Source organism: Physeter macrocephalus, chromosome 8 (assembly GCF_002837175.3).
Source record: "Physeter macrocephalus isolate SW-GA chromosome 8, ASM283717v5, whole genome shotgun sequence".
NCBI classification, from domain to species: Eukaryota; Metazoa; Chordata; class Mammalia; order Artiodactyla; family Physeteridae; genus Physeter; species Physeter macrocephalus.
In genome coordinates this window covers 155,807,109-155,829,216 of record NC_041221.1, presented here as the reverse complement: position 1 = coordinate 155,829,216, position 22,108 = coordinate 155,807,109, and the positions used below count along the sequence as shown (strand labels likewise).

Sequence of the window (22,108 nt, the reverse complement as noted above, 5' to 3'; positions counted from 1 at the left end):
TGGGATTGCTGGGTCATATGGTAGTTCTATTTTTAGTTTTTTAAGGAACCTCCATACTGTTCTCCATAGTGGCTGTATCAATTTACATTCCTACCAACAGTGCAAGAGGGTTCCCTTTTCTCCACACCCTCTCCAACATTTATTGTTTGTAGTTTTTTTGATGATGGCCATGCTGACTGGTGTGAGGTGATACCTCCATTTTTAAAGAGTGTGATTTTACTTTCTTTTTAATTAATTATCCTTCTCATAGATATTTACTATCATGATGATGAGGAAGAGGAGGAGGAGGAGTACCATATAGCTCTTTCCACTTCTCAATCATTCTTATTTGTCATGTAACACTTTAACCTAGTCATCCTCCTATTGGAGAGGTTAGGTCATAATCCTTATCTTGAATTCAGGAAGGTTAGAAGAGGAGATGTACAGAGTGAGAGAGACAGAGAAGGAGAAAGAGAAGGAATTCCGTAGCTTTTCTGATTTCTAGTCACAGAATACCCATGTCGTTTAGGTTGTAATGGTGGTACCTGTTCTCCTCTGTTTAGATATAGAGACATAAACATTGAAGGGATATTGCATTAGCAAAAACAGTTTCCAGAGCTTCTGAGTGGGAGATATGATAGCAAAAGTTAGCCTTATGGGGCTTCCCTGGTGGCGCAGTGGTTGCGAGCCTGCCTGTCGATTCAGGGGCCGCGGGTTCGTGCCCCGGTCCAGGAAGATCCCACATGCCGCGGAGCGGCTGGGCCCGTGAGCCATGGCCTCTGGACCTGTGCCTCTGGAGCCTGTGCTCCGCAACGGGAAAGGCCACAACAGTGAGAGGCCCGCGTACCTCAAAAAAAAAAAAAAAGTTAGCCTTATGGTGAAAGCTTTACCCCTTGGCCAACTTCTCCATTAGGGACAGTAGGCTCCGTACCTAGGGCCTACAATGCTTTTAGGAGGCACAGACATGTTTCACTTTCTTTTAAAATCAGAAGAAAAAATGAATATAATCCAACTTTTTATTAACATCATCATAAAATATAAAAATTTAAAAGAGAAAATAAAAATTAAAATACATTTTTAATATATATGTTTGGAGGAACAGCCCTCAAAGGCAAACATGCCTGTGGCTCAGAAGTCATAATGAGTCCCTGCTCAACACAACCATCATCCCATGGTAACCTGGCTTGGGTACTTTGTCCAAATCTGTATTTGTCCAAGCTACAATACTATGAGATGTAAAATAATGGTGGCCTTTTCACACAAACATGAGGCAGCCTAAAACCAGATGTGAGCCCGTGCCCCTCATTCTCTGAACCACATTCTCTTTAGAGTGACCACTTGTTTCTAGGTGATTGATGCAGAAAAATGTAGCTAGTATTACCCAGATTTTATGTGGGTATCCTGTCTGCTCCAGCATCATTCCTGAACCAACTTACAATCAGATAGCTTTTTAAACAAATTTTTTCAGAAGTTTGAGAGAATTTACTAGGAATTAATTTAGTGGTTATGGCTTCTTTCAGAAACATGTAAGAGTGGCAGTGGATAATTTTAGAGTTTATCGTCATTGCCCTTTTTATTTTATTAATTGTGGTGGTCCTCACTGAAATTTTTTTAATTGCAATAGTCTTTTATTTATTAATTTATTTTCAGCTTTATTGAGGTATAATTAACAAATAAAACTGTAAGATATTTAAAGTGTACAACGTGAGGATTTATTATACATATACATTGTGAAAGGATTTCTCCCATTGACTTAACACATCTCATTGACTTAAAAAAAAAACCAAAAAAATTAAGCATTTCAGAATTGTATATAGTGGCATGATTGCATTTGTTAGGAGGGTCTAAAACTTTATTTATTAAAAAAAAAAATCCCTTTGGAGAGGCCAGAGCACACATTTGAAAAGAACCATATCGCTTAAAATTTGTAGGTACCTATATTCAGTAAAATGTTTTTCTGGTCATGATAAACTCTTGTTTGTCAAGTGGAAGGGTCTTACCAAAGAGGACATACTGGGTTTATGGTGACCTGGAATCACTGCATGTTAATGTGGAAGAACTTTTAGAGTCACATAGTTTATTTCATTTTACAAATGGCAAGCTGGGGCACAGGTACATTAAATGACTTGTTTAAGGGTGCATAGTTACTTAGTGGGAAAACCAAGATAAGAGCATAGAATGCCATTCATTCTACTCCACTGCTGTTAGTAAGAATTTTCTAGGCAAAGACTCTCTAATATATGCTCAAAAGCCAAGCAAAGATAACTGGTAGTCATGTAACTATTGATGAAACCAATTCTAGACCTTGTGTCATTTCATAACAAATTAGAGTTCTTGCTACTTTATCACACTGTCATTAGCAACAGTGGCTGGACCCTATCTTTTTATACCTTGTCATGTGTTGCCAATGGGCTGCTAATTTACTTGCAGAGGGAAAGAAAAATGTGTTACCATCGACTTCTCTTTTCATATAATTCAGTGTCTCATTTCTTGCAATTTTCAGAAACTCCATTGTGTATGAAATCTACTATAAATATGCTATTGTTTTGAAGGTAGAGATTACTCATTGTTTACATCTCTCAATAGAAATCTTCCAAAATGAAGAGTAAATTTACATGATGAAATTTGCTATTTTAAATATAGAAGACAGATACACCCAAAGGCTCAACCTAAAGCTCCACAATAGGTGATGTGTCTTATTATTTTTTTGTTTCAGTATCTGGAAAGTAGGTCCTATGAAAACATTTTTGATTTGACACTATTTAGCATAAAGAAAAGAAGGTTAGAAAGAGTCTTCAGCTATGTAGTCAAAAACGTTAAGCTCAGATTTCAAATAAATCTTAAGTAATCAGTAGATTACTTAAGAAAAAAATTTTTTAAAAGACAGCATAGACAGTATCAGAAGAGCATCTGCTAATTGACACTGTCACTTCAGTTTTATGGGCCTTCATTTTTCCATTTGTGTGAGGCAGGTACACTAAATAATTTCTAAAATTATTTATTGTTCAGAATTCTTTTGAATTTCTATTTATCCCTTTCTCCTTGTTTATAAGACACTGCTTGATAATCAGTCAGGAAATGATCATTTATTATATCCTGACTACATCTAGCACTTGCCTAGATCTTATTGTCAGAATATAATCTGAATCTCTTCTTCTAGAATCAAAGCCTTATTTTGTAAATTCCTCAGAAAGCAGTTAAAAGGTGTCAGCTGCCTTATGTATATATACTGTGTTTGAGTTATCTGGCCTTATACAGAGGGTGTTAGCCCTAACAAGCAGAAAATATAATGTAGCACTGACAATCAGAATCTAATGGCGAGTGGTAAGGAAAACATCTGCTTTCCCAAGCTTGGTTCTTATCAACATATGGATGAAGTTGCTTCCATACCTCATAAACATTTATTACTTATTGCTTTACTAAATTATTGCAAAATCATCTTGCTTATGTTTTCCTTATTCTCTCTGATACTTTGGCAAGGTGTTTGCTTTAAAAGTTGGGTCAAAGCATTTTTATCTCACTTTTGCCTCAGTTTCTTTATCTCTGAAATACGCTAGTTAGGCCACGTTTGAGAAATGACTATACAATAAATGGACCACTGCTGCATCTTCCCATGCTACTGGCAGACAACAGTATTCGCCATGGTGTTCCCTTCCACTGAGCATGTGCCTTCTGAGCCTATTCTTCAATATTAAGTCTTTGATGTTGAGGTTTCATTCCCCACAGTCCTTAAACCCTCTTTTCTGAGGCCATCATTTCTGAGGCTTAAACACTGAAGGGGCATTTAAAACCTGATTATTATCATCTTTATCCATTCAGTAAATACTGAGTGCCTACATTGTATTAGGCTCTGTGCTAGGAAATGTAGAACAAAATAGATTCTGCTGTCATGGAGTTTGCAGTCTCCAGACAATAACAATGTTAACAAAACTAATAATTATTTCTGTGATAAATAGTATAAAATAAATGTAAAATAAATGTGTATTGTGATCAAGAAAACTGATGCGAGCACCTACAAGTTTTGATAAGGGCTTCAAGGAAGGCCCTAGGAACCGATATTTATGCTGAGATGTAGAGGATAAATAAAACCAGCCACAGGGAATTCCCTGGCGGTCCAGTGGTTAGGACGAGGGCCAGGGTTCAATCCCTGGTTGGGGAACTAAGATCCCACAAGCTGCGAGGCATGGCCAAAAAAATAAATAAATAAAAATCCTATATTTAAAAAATAAAACCAGCTATGCTAATAACCAAGAGGAGAGTAACCCAGGCAGAGAAAAGAGCATGTGCAAACGCTCTGAGGTGGAAAACAGCTTACTTGTTTTTCTTTAAATTTCAGTTTTCTTATATGAGACATTATTTGTTTTCTCCTCACTGTCCATTTTCTTCAGGATGACAATGTGCCTAGTTAAAAATATTTTTCCCCAGCCTCCTTTGCAGTTAGCATTGGTCATGTGACACAGCTTTAATTAATAAGATGTGAGAAGATACATGTTAGGACTTTAGGGAAAGATTTTACTTTTTTGACACAGGAACTACTCTTTTCTTCTTTTCCCACTATTCCTCTTCGTCTTGAAAGCAGAGGCAATGGCTGGAGTTGCAACCACCATTCTGTCATCAGGAAGAATTTCTAAGGACGTCTTAAGACAGCATCCTTGTTAAGATGCTGAACTAACCAGCAGTTAACCAACAGTCACTTACCTTCATATATCTTGTATAAAAATATAAACGCCTCTTTTTTAAGCTATACTCACTGCTTAAAAGTGAGTGAACTAACTAATATACTAAACATAAAATTAATTGTCTAAAACAAGATATTTTTGAAGCCAAAAGGAGGCACTATTAGTTATACCAGGATTTTAGGCATGAATCAGTACTGTTTCAGGCAAACTATGATGTATGATATCCCTAACTATAAGATTATTTTGTGGATTAGATGAGCTGATGCATATACAAATATTTAGTACACTGCCTGGCATACAAGTAACACATAATACATAATATTATTGTTAAAAATGGAACCGGTAATCAGAAAAAAATAATAGTTCATGGTATAGAACATACATTAAATTGGGGAAAAAAATGGAGAGGAGGCCTGTTTAGCTGACAGTTTTTGAAGTAGTTTACCCTTGGGTTTTAGCATAGAATGAGATTTATAAATAGAGAAAGTTGTCTTTCCATGACTAGCGCTGCTAGGAACCCGAAGGCCCTTTGCTATTTTCTTTGCTTGCTGTCTTCCTACACTACCACTATTTTTCTTCTGTGAATCATACCTTCACCAAAATAGTTGCTCAGATTGCCTGTCTAGTGAGAACAGAAAGCTGGTTAGGTTAGTCCAGCGGTTGACTCAGTCCTTATATGTAACTCCCCGGCAGGAAACCAGGAATACATTATTCCTCCTCACTTTATGCATGCACACTAATCAAAAGCAGAAAAGTAGAGGAAGGCAAGAGAACCTAACTCTGCTGACCACTGTTCTCTGGGCTCCTCTAAGGTGTGTGCCTGCATATTTTCAAGTAGCAGAAACCCTGAAAGTTATCATAAAGGTGATTTATCTAAGATAGCTTCAAAAGCATTAATATATACATGAACTTCATGAGATAGCCAAACATATCTAGAACTGTTTTAAGACTATAATTAGAGTAAATTCTTTTCTAGCATCATCTTTGGGTGTAGGCTTCATTATTAAGAGAACCTAATTATTGTCCTTTGCCACCTACCAATATTTCCATTTGATAAACAAGTCAGATTATTCTTAAGAACAAACAAATGTCAATAATGATATAAAATAAACACAGTGATCTCCATTTATTGGAAAGAAGATATTATCTATGAGGTATAAGCATCCATACTCCATTTGGTGTTTTATGAATACTACTTGAAGAAAAATAGAATTTTTCCACTAAATAGTTAAATCCATTCTTTCTAGTTCAACAGATAGGGAATAACCCCTTCCTGAAAAAATATTAAAAAGTGAAGTCAAAGATTATTACTTATAGAAAGCACTTGCAGTAAATCACTGTTTAAATTTTCTTGATGTTCTTTATCTGTCTCTTGAACATTCATAACTAACTGGAGGTTTCTTGCTTAAAGACATGCCTCTCATAAAAATAAAAATAAAATAAATTTACTCACAGCTCCCAAATTTTAGTGGGCAGGCATGGGCATCCATAGGGAAATCCTCCAAATGCATTGGACATTCAGCTCTCACTGTCAGCCTTATCGATTAAGGGAAATATGGGATACAAACAAAAGTCCTATAGATTAGATACTTTCTGATAAATACAAGTGGGATGTTATTAACTATAGCAAATATATTAAGAAAGCAGGAGAGACAAACACAAATGGCAATGCTATACCGAGCTGTTAATAATCAAACGATCTAAAAAGAATTATTGGGCTTCCCTGGTGGCGCAGTGGTTAAGAATCCACCTGCCAATGCAGGGGACATGGGTTCGAGCCCTGGTCCGGGAGGATCCCACATGCCGCGGAGCAACTAAGCCCGTGCACCACAACTACTGAGCCTGCGCTCTAGAGCCCACGAGCCACAACTACGGAGCACAACGAAGAGTAGCCCCCGCACACCGCAACTAGAGAAAGCCTGTGCGCAGCAACGAAGGCCCAACGCAGCCAAAAATAAATAAATAAATTTAAAAAAATAAAATAAAAAATAAAAAGAATTATTTACAACAATGACTGGGTTCTATCCATTTTTTTTTCTGTTGTGAGAAAATAGGTGACATCTGATTTTGTATGATGGGCAAGCATTGCCAAAGTTTTCCAAAATAGGCATCATCAACTAATCCACCTACCAGAGCAAATCCTTTGAGAATAAAATGGGATGTAAGCAAATATATACTTGCAATAATACTAATTCATCCTTGGTTGAGAAGACATGGATAACAAGGAAGAGAGGCAAATTTCTCCATTCCTAAGTGCATCTCTCCCCACCTCCTTCCCTAATATAGCACCAAATGCATAAGATAACAAAGGAATAGGTGAGGGAGGAACTGTCCTCAGGTTCTGTGAAGCTGACATTCACTTAAAGTCTCCTTTATAAGTGATTTCACTATATTCCAACCATTTAGTTTTACCTACAAATCTACTGCCTAATTGAAGCCAGGACTCTGCTGAGCTTCTTTTTAGTCCCTATGTTATGGGAATGTGAATGTGAATTCTATTTATGTTCTAAAAAGGGTAGTCAAGAAAGGAATTCACTGAAATATATTTGATCTCATTTGGTGGAACTATGGAAAATTTACACCCAAATTCCTCACATAATTTTCAGAAAATATATTTACCCATATTATTAAGTAACTCTAATGTGGCAAGATGGCTTTATAACAAGTAAAATCATGAAATGATTACAATATTAATTAAAGTAAATATGAAATGTGTAAATTAATGATTAAACTCATATACTTAAGTCAAACTATTCAGGGAAGTGGTAACACATTAGCAAAGGTGATGAGAAATTTAGGAGAAGGGGCATATAGGTTAGTTACTGATGAAGAATATTACATATATCAGGAACTATTAACTGATAAACTTTTCAGTGTACACAAATCCCTCCTTAGATAATTACCAGCTGGCAGGAAAGGATACTAGATTTAGGCTCAAAAACAAGTGTAGGATATTTTACAAGGGGAGACTATTTCAAATTTCATATATAAATAGATCCTGCTTAGATGATCTGGAAAGTTCTCAACACATCTGTCCACTGATCCTCTACTTTCTCTCTTTTCTGGATTTTTCATTCTTTCAGTCCTATTACACTTTAACTAGTTGAGTCCAACATCTATCTAAAGTGGCTCTTAAAGCAGTTTTTCTTTCACTTGGGTATAAAAAGCTAGGAATTCTGGCAGCTTTCTCCAAAGTCAAAATATCACTGTACTCCCACTCAAAACACTATCCACCAAGTCTAGGGGTTGCCTTCATTACCTTTTCATACCAAAGGAATAATTGGATGGTCTAAATTACCAAGTGCTGGCCAGATCTACAAAACATTCCAACAAGTCATCTGGATATGAAAAAACTGCTTCTCTTCAGAATGAGTCCTAGATAATTTTTTTAAAAATATTTATTTTATTTATTTATTTATTTTATATTTTGGCTGTGTCAGGTCTTAGTTGTGGTACACAGCATCTTCGTTGCAGCATGTGGGATCTTTCGCTGCGGTTCGTGGGCTTCTCTCTAGTTGCAGCATGCGGGCTTTGTAGTTTGCGACACACAGGCTCTCTAGCTCAGGTGCGTGAGCTCAGTAGTTGTGGTGCACTGGTTTAGTGGCCCCGCAGCATGTGGGATGTTAGTTCTCCGACCAGGGATCAAACCCATGTCCCCTGCATTGGAAGGTGGATTCTCTACCACTGGACCACCAGGGAAGTCGCAAGTCCTGGATAATTCTTAATTTCTCATAAATTAGGAATGTTTTTAAACAACTTTTTTCCTAAAAATATTCAAACCTTTATTCAATTCATGTTTCTTTCATTCATCCATAAATGAATGATTGGTATCCAGATTCTGGGCTTACAGTAATCTCAAAATGGGGGAAATGTTTATGGAGCAAAAATATTTATGTAGTCTTCAATTTAAGCAAAATTAAGAATATTTATATTCTCAGTCTAATTAACATCATTGTGAATTAATATACTTCTTCAAAATGTATACTTCCACATGAATTTATGTTTAAAAATTTTGAACTTTTTCTATTTTCTGTTTTTTTCTCCTTTTTAAATAGAAACATTTTCAGATATATACCATGAGATAGCTTCTAGATATTTAATCTAGACCTTACTGGAATGCAGGAATCCACGAGGTTAATAGTAGGGAGAAGTTCCTCTATTGAATTAGAACATATTGGAGATATATATATTGCATTACTTACACATTGTAAACATTTTTTTTCATTTTGTCTAATCTTTTTACTTAACACTTTAATACTTGCATAATATTTTAGTCAGTTTAGTTTTCATAGTAGAATAATTATTAAAGTTGAAAAACAGGGAAAACAGGATACCAGATGCTCTACAATGGGCCATCAGCTTGTTGATTGCCTGCACATGGAAGAGAAGGTCTAGAAAAATTCACGAACGGAAGCACAGTCATCCTTACCTCATGGTGTACAACAAGGTCCCATCCTCCGTGATCCGTAGGAGCTTGTTGGGCATGGTCATGTTGTGTGCCACCGATTTCTTTCCATTGTGGAAAAAGGTATCCGGAGTCCAGATTTTACTTGCCATTAGGTTATTTAACCGGAGTACCGTCATGGGTCCTTTAAATTTTAACCTTTCATCCTTCCAGCTTTGACGGAAGAATACATCTATCGTATATTCCTAGGTAATTTTGGAAAATGGCAAAGAGTTCACTGTGCTGTATTTTGCAATGCAAATGGCTTACACAGACGATGCATAATTTTTGCAACTTTAGAAGCAAAATATGACCTAGATGATGTTCCTAGAAGTAAACTTGTGGTGGCTTGTACATATTGGTATCAGGTGAATCACTGGTTGACATAATCACTTGAAAAATATCTAAATGCCTGAATTACTTTTTGGTGAGAAAACTTCTGCTGAGTATCTCCTCAGACATGTGAAAGGAAACTAGCACCCTATTCCCACCACCACCTGCACCACATCAGTACTCGAAGAGATAGAATATATTGCAAGTGAAAACAAAACTCATGTTACAGATTATTACATACAGGAAAATGTTTAAGTTAGGCAATTCTAGTTATAAAAATAAAGCATTTGGGGGGCCCTCTCACAGTCTCTGAAAACCCCACACCCAGTCCCAAGACATCCATGGTGCTAATGTGAATGTGATAATCCCATCTTCTTTTTGGCTAAGTGAACATTTTTTTCCACAAATAATATATATAGATTTTCAGTTCTACACAGTGAAGAAGATTATGAAAATAAGGAATTGTTTCACTGGTAATTTGTATACTTTCCAAGAAAAAAAGAAAAAAAGCAGAATATGCGGGTGTGTGTGAGTGTGTGCTTGTGAGTGTATATATGTGTGTGTATGAGACACAGGAGAAATGTGTGAAGCTCATCATCATTCACAGCCAGGGAATCTATTTATTTGAATAAGCACAGCATTCCTCATGGCAATACCCAGAGACAAACATCTGCTAATCTGAAAACAAGCAATGTGATTTACCAGCTCCTAAAATTGAAAGGGGTAATAATATCCATCTTCCTTGCAGGACTTGCTACACTGACACTAAAATTGGAAGTCAATGGTTTGAAATAAAGATTACCACATTCTCCATTAATCTAAGAATGCTCCAAACTGGAAGGAAGACTAACTTGAAAACATCATGCTCCGTTTTCTTAACCCCCTAAACCCTGATGCATCAGAAAGCTGTTTTTTAAAATCTTTTATACATATCGTCTTTAGCACATGCACAATTGTGTCTGTGTTCAGGCTTTTTGTGCATGAATTTTACTACCTGTCTCTTTCCCAGGGTTAATGCAAGTTTGGGTAAAGACTGAATGAAGATTTTCAAAGCACACATTTGACATTGCTGAGCCCTTACTGATCAGGTAACTAAGAATTATTATTGGTTAGTCTATAATGTACCAGGCATAGTGGTAAATGCGATTGAGATAGGAACAAAAAAGTGTAACAGGACACCACTCTATCTTTGCAGGCAAGAGAAGTTACTTTGTTTGTTTTTTCTGTCTGGAAGTGTCAGATGAGAGGTACTGGGGTACCTGGCATAGGAATTTACTTAGAAACATTTATTAAGCATGTGTTAAATTCGACAGAGGGAGAAACTGTTTGGACTTGGAAGTTATAGGAAAAACTTGTGGAGGAGTAAACTAGGTTTAGAATAGTATTTTCCTTGAGGAGAGAAATGAGGGGAGTGCCTGTGGATTATATCAGGAAAAGATCCAGAGTAGCAGTGCTTGCTAGGGAAGCAGAGCGGGTGGGTTTACTCTGGGCTGTGCATGTTCTCTTCTCTGGACAATAGACAAGCTTCTGAGATAGGGCTATGATAATGATGCTATTTCTATTACTCAGGAATCAGTGCTCTATAGTTTTTCCAACTGAACAACTTTAGCCTGGTCAGCAGTGGAGGCAACAGTCTCTCGTAAACCAGGGTTCCAAGGAGGTCTAAACTGACCATATTCCCATGAATCTGAAACATTTGTTCACTTGTTGCTTGCTCCAAGGAGACTTCTGAATATAAAATAAATGTTACATATAAAATAAACTTAAATATATTTATCATCAAGTGTTTGACAAGATATATCCCAAAGGCAAAAATTCCAAAAAATTATGTCAAAACTTGCCAAGGTCCTAAGGTGTACAAGTTTATCATATTTACAGCTAGCTTTATTTACCTGTGATAATGGTGGACAATGAAATCACCAAATTCATTTAAGATACTCTCTTTTCGAATACCTAGTTACACAAGCATGCATACACACACACACAAGTACAAGGGGCAAAATTAACTAGATTAGCTTTCAATTCCATGATTTCCTCTGTTAGAAGTGGAAATGAAAACTGATATAAAGCAGTTGATCATGATCACCTCTTGCCTAAAAAAGAGTGTAAGTATTTGGTCTCCCATATTCTGAGAATGGCTCCTGCAATATTGCCATGGTAGCAGCATGAAGCTCCCAGCAGCTACTTGTATAGTGTGACCTCTCCCCATGGTCGAAATTCATTAGACCAAGATGGGCCAGAGCCCCTTCTTTAGGAAGTTGGAACAAGAAGGAGAGGGTAGAGCCAGAGCATAATGGTTACAAATGTAAATTCTAAGTCTGCTAACTAGAGCTGAATCGTCCGTCTGACAGATGAATGGCCTTAGGTCCTTTTCTTATTTTCTCTGATGCCCTAGTTGCCAATTTATAAAGTGGGGATCATGGAAATACTTATGTCACTTTTCTGTTGTGAGAAGTGTCAACACAAGTGAACAGCTTACAAGAATGTCTAGAGCAGCCGTCCCCAACCTTTGTGGCACCAGGGGCCAGTTTCGTGGAAGGCAATTTTTCCATGGACCGGGGCGGTGCGCAGAGGGGGATGGTTCAGGAGGAAATGCGAGCGATGGTTCAGGCGGCAAAGTGAGCGATGGGGAACGGCGGATGAAGCTTCGCTCACTCGCCCTCCGCTCCCCTCCTGCTGTGAGGCTTCGCTCCTAACAGGCCGCAGACTGGTAGTGGTCCGTGGCCCGGGAGTTGGGGACCCCTTATCTAGAGGGTAGAGGCCAGAGGTAGAGACTAAACATCCAACAAGGCACAGGACAGTCCCCACAAGGAAGACTCATCCAGCACCGGATGTCAACAGTGCCGAGGCTGAGGAATGCAGTCACCTGGGAAGACGTGAAATCCAAGAGGGCTTTCAGTTAGTGAGGCTACAGAAAGGCTACAGAGCTGAGGCGTCACCCTATGACTGTTACACAGGGACTGTGTAGTGGTCCGTGGCCTGGGGGTTGGGGACCCCTAGTCTAGAACACAGAAGTTCTCAGTAAACATTTAAGGTTATTGACTCTCTCTTTTTTTTTTTTTTTAAATCAACGCAAATTTATATTAGATTTCTAGGTAGCTGGGAATGGAAAAAGTGCTATTTCTTTGGAAGGGTGGTAGGACAGAATACCTGAAGAAAGTGAGAAAGTGGTCATAACTAAGCAAAACAAAAAAAGAAGGCAAAACAAAAGACTCCACAGAAAAGTGCCTGAACAAATAAGAAGCTCTGGTGAACACTTTGTTCAGGGTTCAGTGTTCTAGCCCACACCACTTGAGTGAAAATTCTCTCCAAGTTACCCTGTTCAATAGAGTAGGACCCTGGAGAATATGAGCCTTTTTCTGAAGACTGGGACAAAACATCCATTATATTCCTAAATAAATATTGTACTGTAGCGTTCCTGCTTGCACCGTTTATTACGGTCTGTGTGTGCTTTGCTTGAATACATTTTAAGCGCTATGGAAAACAGGGCTGTATGATTGTGCTGCCTGGATATTTCTGTCAGAACCTAGTGCCCTGGGAATGTGAGGTTTGATTGCCAATTAATGGTTTTTAAAATAAAGTTAAGGAGTTGTCCTAATTTTGTTTTCTATTCCAGATGAAGTCAAATGCCTTGGGAGCTGTGGAGTCTCTAAGGACAGAGAGGCAGAGTTCAAGTTGCTACCTAGCTGGGTCACTTTTCTCCTCTGGAAAATGTGGGTAATAATAACACTTAGCTAAAATATAGGCAGGAAGATTAGAAGAAATATGATCTATGAAACCCTTAGCACAGTGCCTAACATATTGTAAGCATTCAATAGTGTTGAATGTTGTTATGGTTATTATTATTAATTAGATATTTTATTAACGCTCCATTTAAAAACTACATTTCATGTCTTGAAAAATAGCTTTTGTCATTCTGCCTTTTAATTTTGATAGCCTCTAAATCATACTGCTCTTTCTTACGGATAATTCCCCAGTAATGTAGTTTAAATGATGAATCTCAAAGTGCTAAGGTACAGTTTCTGCTTGTCACTTAGGAAACCAGCTGCAGACCTATGGCTAATTTGATCCCTTGATAGAACAATTCAAATATTGTCTTGTTGAAGAGTTTTAGGCAAAACGGTATCACTGCTTTAGACTCCGTTCCCTTCTGCCTACCTGATATTTGATCAAAGGCCATAAATAAAAAGTGATTCATGATCATCTTAGGGTTAATGGTGTATCCAAAATCCTAGAGTGCATGTCTTGTCTAAGACAAAAGACATCATTGGTTCCTAAGATCATACTTAATCTGAACCAATAACTCAAAGGTATTGCCAAATATTTTTCAGAGAAAACTTTTTGATTGCATATGGCTTTATTTGGGCACTGTCCCTAACAACTTCTATCGAGCATCTACTCTTTGTGAGACATCATGCTAGGTGCCAGAGATAGAGAGAGAAAAGTTATTTATTATTATTATTAGGAGTAATATCATTATCAGTATGTGCTCTTTGTAATGCCTCATCCCCTCTCTTAGTGTTTCCATCTATGAGAAGAGAGCTTCACCAGTGTAAAACTTCTGAAAGTTCTCCTTTATCTCACACTCTTCTATTTGGGGAGAGAAGAGAGGAGGAATAATTTAATTCAACAGGAGAATTTGGAAGGAGAAATCAATCTTGCCTATCTCAGCCTCTTCCTCTTGTCTTCTGCATTTTGGATGCTGGTTGTCCATTAGACCCACAAATGCAGCTGTGTTCCTCTATGCTAGAAGTTTTACGTGGACAGTCTACACCCTCGCAGAGGGAAGCCAACTCTGCCTGCTGACGGGGTGGGTTAATCTGACTGGTGTTTACTCTCTGGAAACTCACTTGTCTGCAGATATAAGCCACCTTTTGCAATACCATCATTATTAGTAATAAAGATGATATTCTCATTTTCCATATCCCTTACACTGTGGCCTTATTTCTCAAAAGGTTCAGTATTCAGGTAAGAAAGAGCGTGTTATTTACTGAGTTTCAGAAAACCTTAATTTTTAAAAGATAGTATAGACTCCTAAGCCTTTCACCAAATAAGTAGAAATTCAACACTTACTGTAAAACAGCAATGCACTGTTACTGTGAGGGATGCAAAACAAGAGTGCCTTTATGTTTTTTGGCATCACTTTAGGAAAATAAGATATTTATGTAAAATAAATTACTTTACAAAGCAGTGTGCAAAAGCTAAATTGTACTTTACAGTCAATATATGTGATTATAATGCAGAAAGGAAAAGTTAACTTGTTATTGGATTAATTTTTTTAAAAAGTTTTCATCAAGCATTTGGGTCCTGATTAGGGCTTTTGTGGAAATACAGAATTTAGATGGGTGGAGAATAGAGGAAATTTCCACAAAGAGTTCATGGCGTGATAAAGGGTTCAGAGGCAAAATAATAAAAACTACTACTTATTGAGCACCATCAATATACCATTATTTACATATCTCATTTAAAATTCCTAACAGTCTTACAAGGATAGGTAATAATAATATACCCACTTTAGAGACTTTGAGCTTTACAACCTTAACTAATTTGCCCAAGGTCATGCTGCTGTTAGTGATGAATTTGAATTCAGCAGCCTGAATCCTAGAGCCAGCCCTGCTAACCCCCAATGTTATGCCTCACAGAAAGTAGTACTAACGTAAATGACTAAATAGTAAATATTGGGAACAAGTGAGGTCTAGTGGTAAATCGTGTATGGATTGTATGGGATAGAGGCAGAGGAGTTTAAATTTGACCTTAAACTTGACTAGGATCTATTAAATGTTCTTGATTAGAAAAGTAGCATGAGAGAATAGGGTGGTGGGAAGACTGAGTTCCAATATGGGAGAATCACAATAGGTCCTCAGACCACAATCAATTTAGCAAAAATAATTGTATCACACAGTATTTCAATAAAGTGGTCTACAGAATGACCACAATGACAAAATGAATTGCCAGAGGAATAAATCCACAATTATGGCTAACTTTTATATTTCTATTTCTTACATAGTAATAATGGCTGACATTTGTTGAGTGCTCATGATATGCCAATGATTTTTAAGTGCTTTTCATGTATTAATTTGTTTAATACTTGTGATAACCCCATGAAGTATTATTATTATTACTCCCATTTTACACATGAAGAAATTGAGGCAGAGACATATTAAGCACCTTCCCCAAGGATACACTCTTATCAATGGAGGAGCTGGGATTATAAACCCAGGCATTCTGGTTCAGAGATCTGTATTCTTACCTAGCACTCTGCTGTCTCTCATATGCTCCACTGACTCTAATTTGTACAGTTGGTGCATTTCATAACCTCTTTTAGGTATAAAGTATCTAATTATCCTAAGCCAGCATTTCCCAATGTATGACTCACGGAATGTCAACAAGTATCACTTGAAAAAACGGGTTTTGGACAAATATGATTGGAACACACTAGATTAAATGCAGTTAAACAGTTTACCTTACCTCAGGACTGGTCAGAGCTTTAACCCTGCCAAGCTGGGTGCCCTGCGAATTTCCACACTTTGGGAAATGCTGGTCTAAATTGATATTTTCTGTAACTTTTATTCTGAATATCTGAGCTACTATGAAATCAGAAGACTTTAATGTTAAGGTGGTATCAACAAAAAGGAATTTCAAAAATAGTATTTAATTAATATATCTTCAAAATATCCATAACGATGTATCTTCATGGCCTCTTTATGATTTTTTGCTTATACAGGAGCTTGGCTGTTATGAGTTCAGAAATATTATACAATATCTGCAGAGCTCTACGGATTTACCAACTCCCATCAGTTAGAAGAGAAATTCATGTTAGTTCATTTGGGTTGGGAAAAGAGAGAACAGGTATGTATTCATTTTATTCTCACTTTTGGTAATAATTTAACGATTACCTTTTGCAATGAAGCTGAACCTTTCCCACAGGTGTTATTTCATTCTCTGTCTAATTCTGGTCAAGTATTCACTCAGCTTTTAACACATTTCTCCTTTTTAACCAAAAATAATGCAGCAATTGCAGTGTTTATGGCTGTTTTATAATAGCGCTGGCTATCCAGAAACCTAGCATTCTTCAATCAGTATGTCCTCCTAACTAAAATATAAGGTAATTCACAGTACTTGTCTCACAGAACATAAACCAAGGCAAAGGAATAATTTCAGGGATGGAACAAAAGAAGACTGCAGTGGTTGATAACCATAAATAGGCCTGGTCTGGAAAGTAAATGGGTATTTTCTATTACATAAATATCATATGTATTACATGTTACATATTATGCACACAGAGAGACACAAAGATATAGCCAAGGCATTGCGAGCTGCTTCCTAAATACCTAATCTAAATTTTTTCTTTCAAAAGTTAAACTTAGAAAATACCCCAGGAAAACCAAAAATGCAGTCACTTACCATATCATGGTCTGAAACGGGTCCGAAACTGGTGACGAAGATGTCAGTCTTCACTTCAGTTACACGCTCTGATGAAGCAGGAAATTGGGACAGTGAATGTCTATCAACAGCCCTTATTAGATCTCACCACCACAAACTCACACCCAAATGGGAAATTTATAGGCTTTGATTAGCTATTTCTAAAATTGGTTCACTGTGTAGTCCTGTTAATTTACTGCTTACACATGAAATTTCACAGTGAATATCTTTCAGTGGAAAAACGGAGTCTAAATATGCCACTTTGGGAGACAGATTTTATGGAGAGGTCAGATGATGCTTAATGAATTCTTTAAGAATGGACACACTTTCCTGAATGATACCAAGCCATTTCATATTATAATAAAAATATTTTAGCATATGGATATGGTTTGAGCTTAAATAGTCTTATACAGCTCGTCAGATGCTCCAGGTACTTAGGCTACTCTTGGGAAGTATATAGTGTACTGTAGTGAGCTTTATTAACTGTTTAAGGACTCAAGGGTATGTTTTATAAATGATTGCTTTCTGGCATTAAATCATAAGTTAATTATCCAAATTACTCCCTGGGAAAAAAAATCTGACAACCTATATAAGTTTCTTCAGTTTTGAGGATGAGAAGAACATAATACGGTACAGCAAAAGTTCATTTAATAGATTCCATTTCAAGCTCAATGTGATTTTAGGTTATTGGTCTCTGAGGCATATATTTCAACCAATAAAACATATGTATTATAGTTTGGTGACAACTCAACACAGATATTTTCAAGGAAATACAGTCACTCACCAAAAAAAAAAAAAACAAGAAAAAAATGTTGCCTGTATAAAAGGAAACACTTTGTTAAGAGGTGAAAGTGAAAAAAAGATGACTGTAATTCTCAACTTTAGCTCTGAGAAATAACAGTCCAGTATTTTAAGCAATTCATTTCATTTATCAGGACATTTTTATCTTTGGTGTAGGACATTAAAAAGGTGATCCAGTACATGCAATAAGAATTCTTTTGAAAATCAAAAAAATTTTATCCCTTAGCAATTCACTTGTAAACAGTTAATACTTTCAGTATAAATTTGGCTCAACAAATGATATAATAATTTTGAGGTGGAGATAGTCGCCTCAATAACCAATCTAATATTTTCAGGCCATTTCCCTTGCAACAATTTGACTGGCTCCAAAATGCTTAAATGAGCCCCCTGACATAATAGTTATGTGGGGTTTACTGTTTCACGCTTCAAAATAGAGGAGGTAGTTGGAGACAAAGAGAATAGAGATGTGTTTTTAGAACTCATTTCCAACCTCAGCTTTAACATCCAACATCCTGCAGCAACTGCGGCGCTTAAGAAGAGCAGCTGTCAGAAATAAGTCTCAGCTGTATTAACCACTTGCCTCTCTTACCAGTCCCCCTCTCAGCCCTTCCAGCAGTCACTTCCGCAATGTATACATCTCTCTATTGGACACTCTCTTTCCATATATATATATTTTTTTTACTAGACTGATTCTTTTCTTAGTTTAAATATCTGTTATTTCTTAAGACTCCATCAAGAGCTCACACTTTATTAGAATGTCAGGAATGACTTTCAATTAAAAACCATAATGAAAAGAAAATATATGCTATCTAGTGACAAAAGCTAGAATCTATCTTATTAATTGAGCTCACTTTCGTCTTTCTCTTTCAAGATTTCCCCTTCTAGATCAAGAAAAAAACCTCATTTTGGGGCTTCCATGGTGGAGCAGTGGTTGAGAGTCCGCCTGCCGATGCAGGGGACACGGGTTCGTGCCCCGGTCCGGGAAGATCCCACATGCCGCGGAGCGGCTGGGCCCGTGGGCCATGGCCGCTGGGCCTGTGCGTCCGGAGCGAGAGGCCCGCGTACCACAAAAAAAAAAAAAAACACCTCATTTTGTTCCCAAGTTTGAGTTTTGGTTCTCTCCAGATTATAAACTATAAGATTTATGGTGAATATCTTACAGATTTGAGTGACACTTATGGAACTAAAATTATGTCCTTTCTTTCATTTTTATTTTTATGGCAGAGATCTGTCATTAAATGCATAATCATTTGGGAAATATATACGAATCTCAGTTTGCACACTTGCAAGTGCTTGGTGGTGTGGGATGGTTCTCTTGGACTCCTTTATCACTATTATCCATTTCGGGGGTGTGAGGAGGGTATAATTTCTACCCTTTAAGGTAACTCCCCAAGGTAGCTAGCTTTACAAAACTTGGCTTACCAGATGTTTTAGGGGCAACCAATCTTTTTTTTTTTAAATGCTGGGGAGGGTGTGAAGAAAAGGGAACCCTCCTACACTGTTGGTGGGAATGTAAATTGGTACAGCCACTATGGAGGTTCCTTAAAAAACTAAAAATAGAGCTACCATATGATCCAGCAGAGAAATCCATAATTCAAAAATATACACGCACCCCAATGTTCATAGCAGCACTGTTTACAATAGCCAGGACATGGAAGCAACATAAATGTCCATCAATAGAGGAATGGATAAAGAAGATGTGGTACATATATACAATGGAATATTACTCAGCCATGAAAATAGTGAAATAATGCCATTTGCAGCAACATGGATAGACCTACAGATTGTCATACTGAGTGAAGTAAGTCAGACAGAAAAATACAAATACCATGTATCACTTATATGTGGGATCTAAAAAATAGGGTTCAAACAAACTTATTTACAAAACAGAAATAGAGTTACAGATGTAGAAAACAAACTTAAGGTTACCAGGGGGTAAGGTAGGGTAGGAATAAATTGGGAGATTGTGATTGACACATACACACCACAAATCTGTTTTATCTAGCATGATAAAATGCTCTGAAGAAGTGAGCTATCCACTTGCCAAATATATGGACTATTTCCCTCTGCTGATTTTAGATTGTTAGCAGATGATTCCATCTTCAACTTGGGGGGGGTAAGATAATCAGAAGAGGAGAACACTCACTTTCTATATTTTCCCTTCTAATATATTTCCCTTGTCACACATCCAAACAGTTTTCTTTGATTTGTCATCAGCTGTTAGTAAGTATGCAGTGGAGCAAGAAGTTTCCATTGCTGTAAAACTCTGCTTATTATGTATGCCTCCGAAAGATTTGTCTTGCACATTAGCATGCTAATGTCTCTAAGAAACCATGTTTTAAATAAACGTGGTCAACATCATCTACCCCTGTGTTTCCCAAACTTACTTGGGAATGCTACTCTAAAACATTACAAAAGCTTTAGGGTAAGCATGAGGCCCATATAACATATTATGTTGTTTATAAAAAATTTTTAAAGTTCATAATATAAGTTTAGAAACTTCAGAAAAATATTTAAAAAAATTTAAATTCCCTGGAATACCACCTTCCACATAAATCCACTGTTAATATCTTGATGTATTCCCTTACATATTTTTTTCTATTCAAATATACACTTAATGATTATCCTCAAACCACAGTCTCACTCAGTTGAGTACAATCTCAGAGACAAGGAATAGGATCCTTTGACCAAAGCGTGTCTTTCACTCAAGTATACCAGGGAGTCCATGAGTGGCATGTGAAGTCATTATGCTTTAAGATAGAAAGTTTATAATCTGGAGTGCAAAGGTTCAAGATAGAGGGTTGTTGTGAATCAGCTTCAGCCAAACTATAAATAGAGGCATGGTTAACTTGCTTTTTTGACAAAGAAATGGTGGTTTGTAATCAAGTGCTCTTCAGGTGTACCAGGCTTAAATGGAAGATGAGCTCATACCTATGTGCTTTGGCTGAGAGCTAGGGCAATTGCTGAGGAACCTTATTTTTTCCCAATTCTAGAAAAACTGTATCATCCCCCCCTTAACATGAAATCCCTGTTGTAGGGGGATATATATATAATATACATATATAATTTATTATTTAAGGAACATTGAAACAATTTAAATCACGTGCTCTAATACTAGACTTTATTGACTTAGCATTAGACTCTAAATTGTTATTAGAAATACCTATAAAGTACTCAAGGCCTTTCTACAGGTCACATGAGGAAAAGTCAAAATATTTTTATGCTTCGATATGTTCTATTTAAGAGCATACAGCATGAGTCAGGAACTTCTGATGAAGTTCAGCTAGGAAGATTATACACCTAGCCAAAGTTAAACATGAATGAACCTCTTATGTAATGAGGAAATTGTATGCAAGTGGAAATCAATTAAAATAACTCAGTTGGAGGAAATGTTCAGAGAGTAGATTAATCAGCAAATAATTTTTTTCAGTCAAATATTTTCATCACAATAATCCTTCTCTGTCCAATGTAAAAAAATCAACAGATTCTTTCAAATTAGTATAACTGAATACACATGTTCAAGTTTTCAAAGGATAAAGATAGAATGGAATTATATAAAATGAGATTATGATGATGATGGTTGTTATTGCAGTGACTAAGAATATCTTAAAATAGTACATCAATGTAAATGAAGTTTATGATGATAAATTAATTAAAATCAGTCTTTAAACAAGCACAATCTTCAAAGATATGTTTTACATACAACATATATATATAATTTATATAACATATATGAGCACACACATATATGTACACAAACACACACATATATGTATACACACATATATACACACTATATTATATCTCTCTGTAACAGCTAGACAGCAGTAAATCTGTTTTTACTGGGGATTTCCTACAATGTTGATATCCTGCTGGTAAGTATTGAAGTAACAGATGTTTTGAAGTGATAATTCAAAAAGATGATTAGTGCTTGAGGCAGAAATGAGAAAAGCAGCGCAGTATAGTGAGTAATAAGCACATTGGATTAAGAGTCAAAACACTTGGATTTTAACTCTGATTTTCCTAGAGAACAAGCTGTGTGACTTTAGGTACAATCCTTTAATGTCCTTGAGACTGTTTTATCACTTCTTTAATGAAGAAATAATACCCGCATAGTCAACTCCATTGCATTGGAGTGAGGGTCAAATAAGATTTTAATGACAAAAACACTTTGAGATGTATTTACTGGGTACATTAATTTAGTCAATAAATGTTTACTGAGCATTTTCTATGTGCCAGGAAGGCACTGTTCTAGGTAATAGTAATATTGATACATTGATGAGCAAAAGTGCAATTGCTCCTTTTCTACTGTAGCATATCTCACAATCTTAGGTGAAACATATTTTAGGTAAATAGGTTAGAAACATAGATAGATAGGTAGGTAGATAGATAGATAGGAAGAATTACATACGCGGTTGTGTATGAACACATATGCACAAATTATACTAGT

At 36.6% G+C, this 22,108-nt stretch overlaps 1 protein-coding gene across 1 annotated transcript in view; it reads right to left on the bottom strand.

The window, feature by feature from the left end:
• GABRA1 (gamma-aminobutyric acid type A receptor subunit alpha1) overlaps nucleotides 1-22,108 on the bottom strand; it is a 60,554-nt gene that overhangs the window by 24,690 nt on the left and 13,756 nt on the right. The window contains exons 4-6 of the mRNA XM_007120547.2: nucleotides 16,840-16,907; nucleotides 9,088-9,308; nucleotides 6,112-6,194 (exon numbers count right to left, since the gene is read on the bottom strand). Of these exons, the coding sequence (XP_007120609.1) occupies nucleotides 6,112-6,194; nucleotides 9,088-9,308; nucleotides 16,840-16,907 (372 nt within the window). The remainder of the gene's footprint in view (nucleotides 1-6,111; nucleotides 6,195-9,087; nucleotides 9,309-16,839; nucleotides 16,908-22,108) is intronic.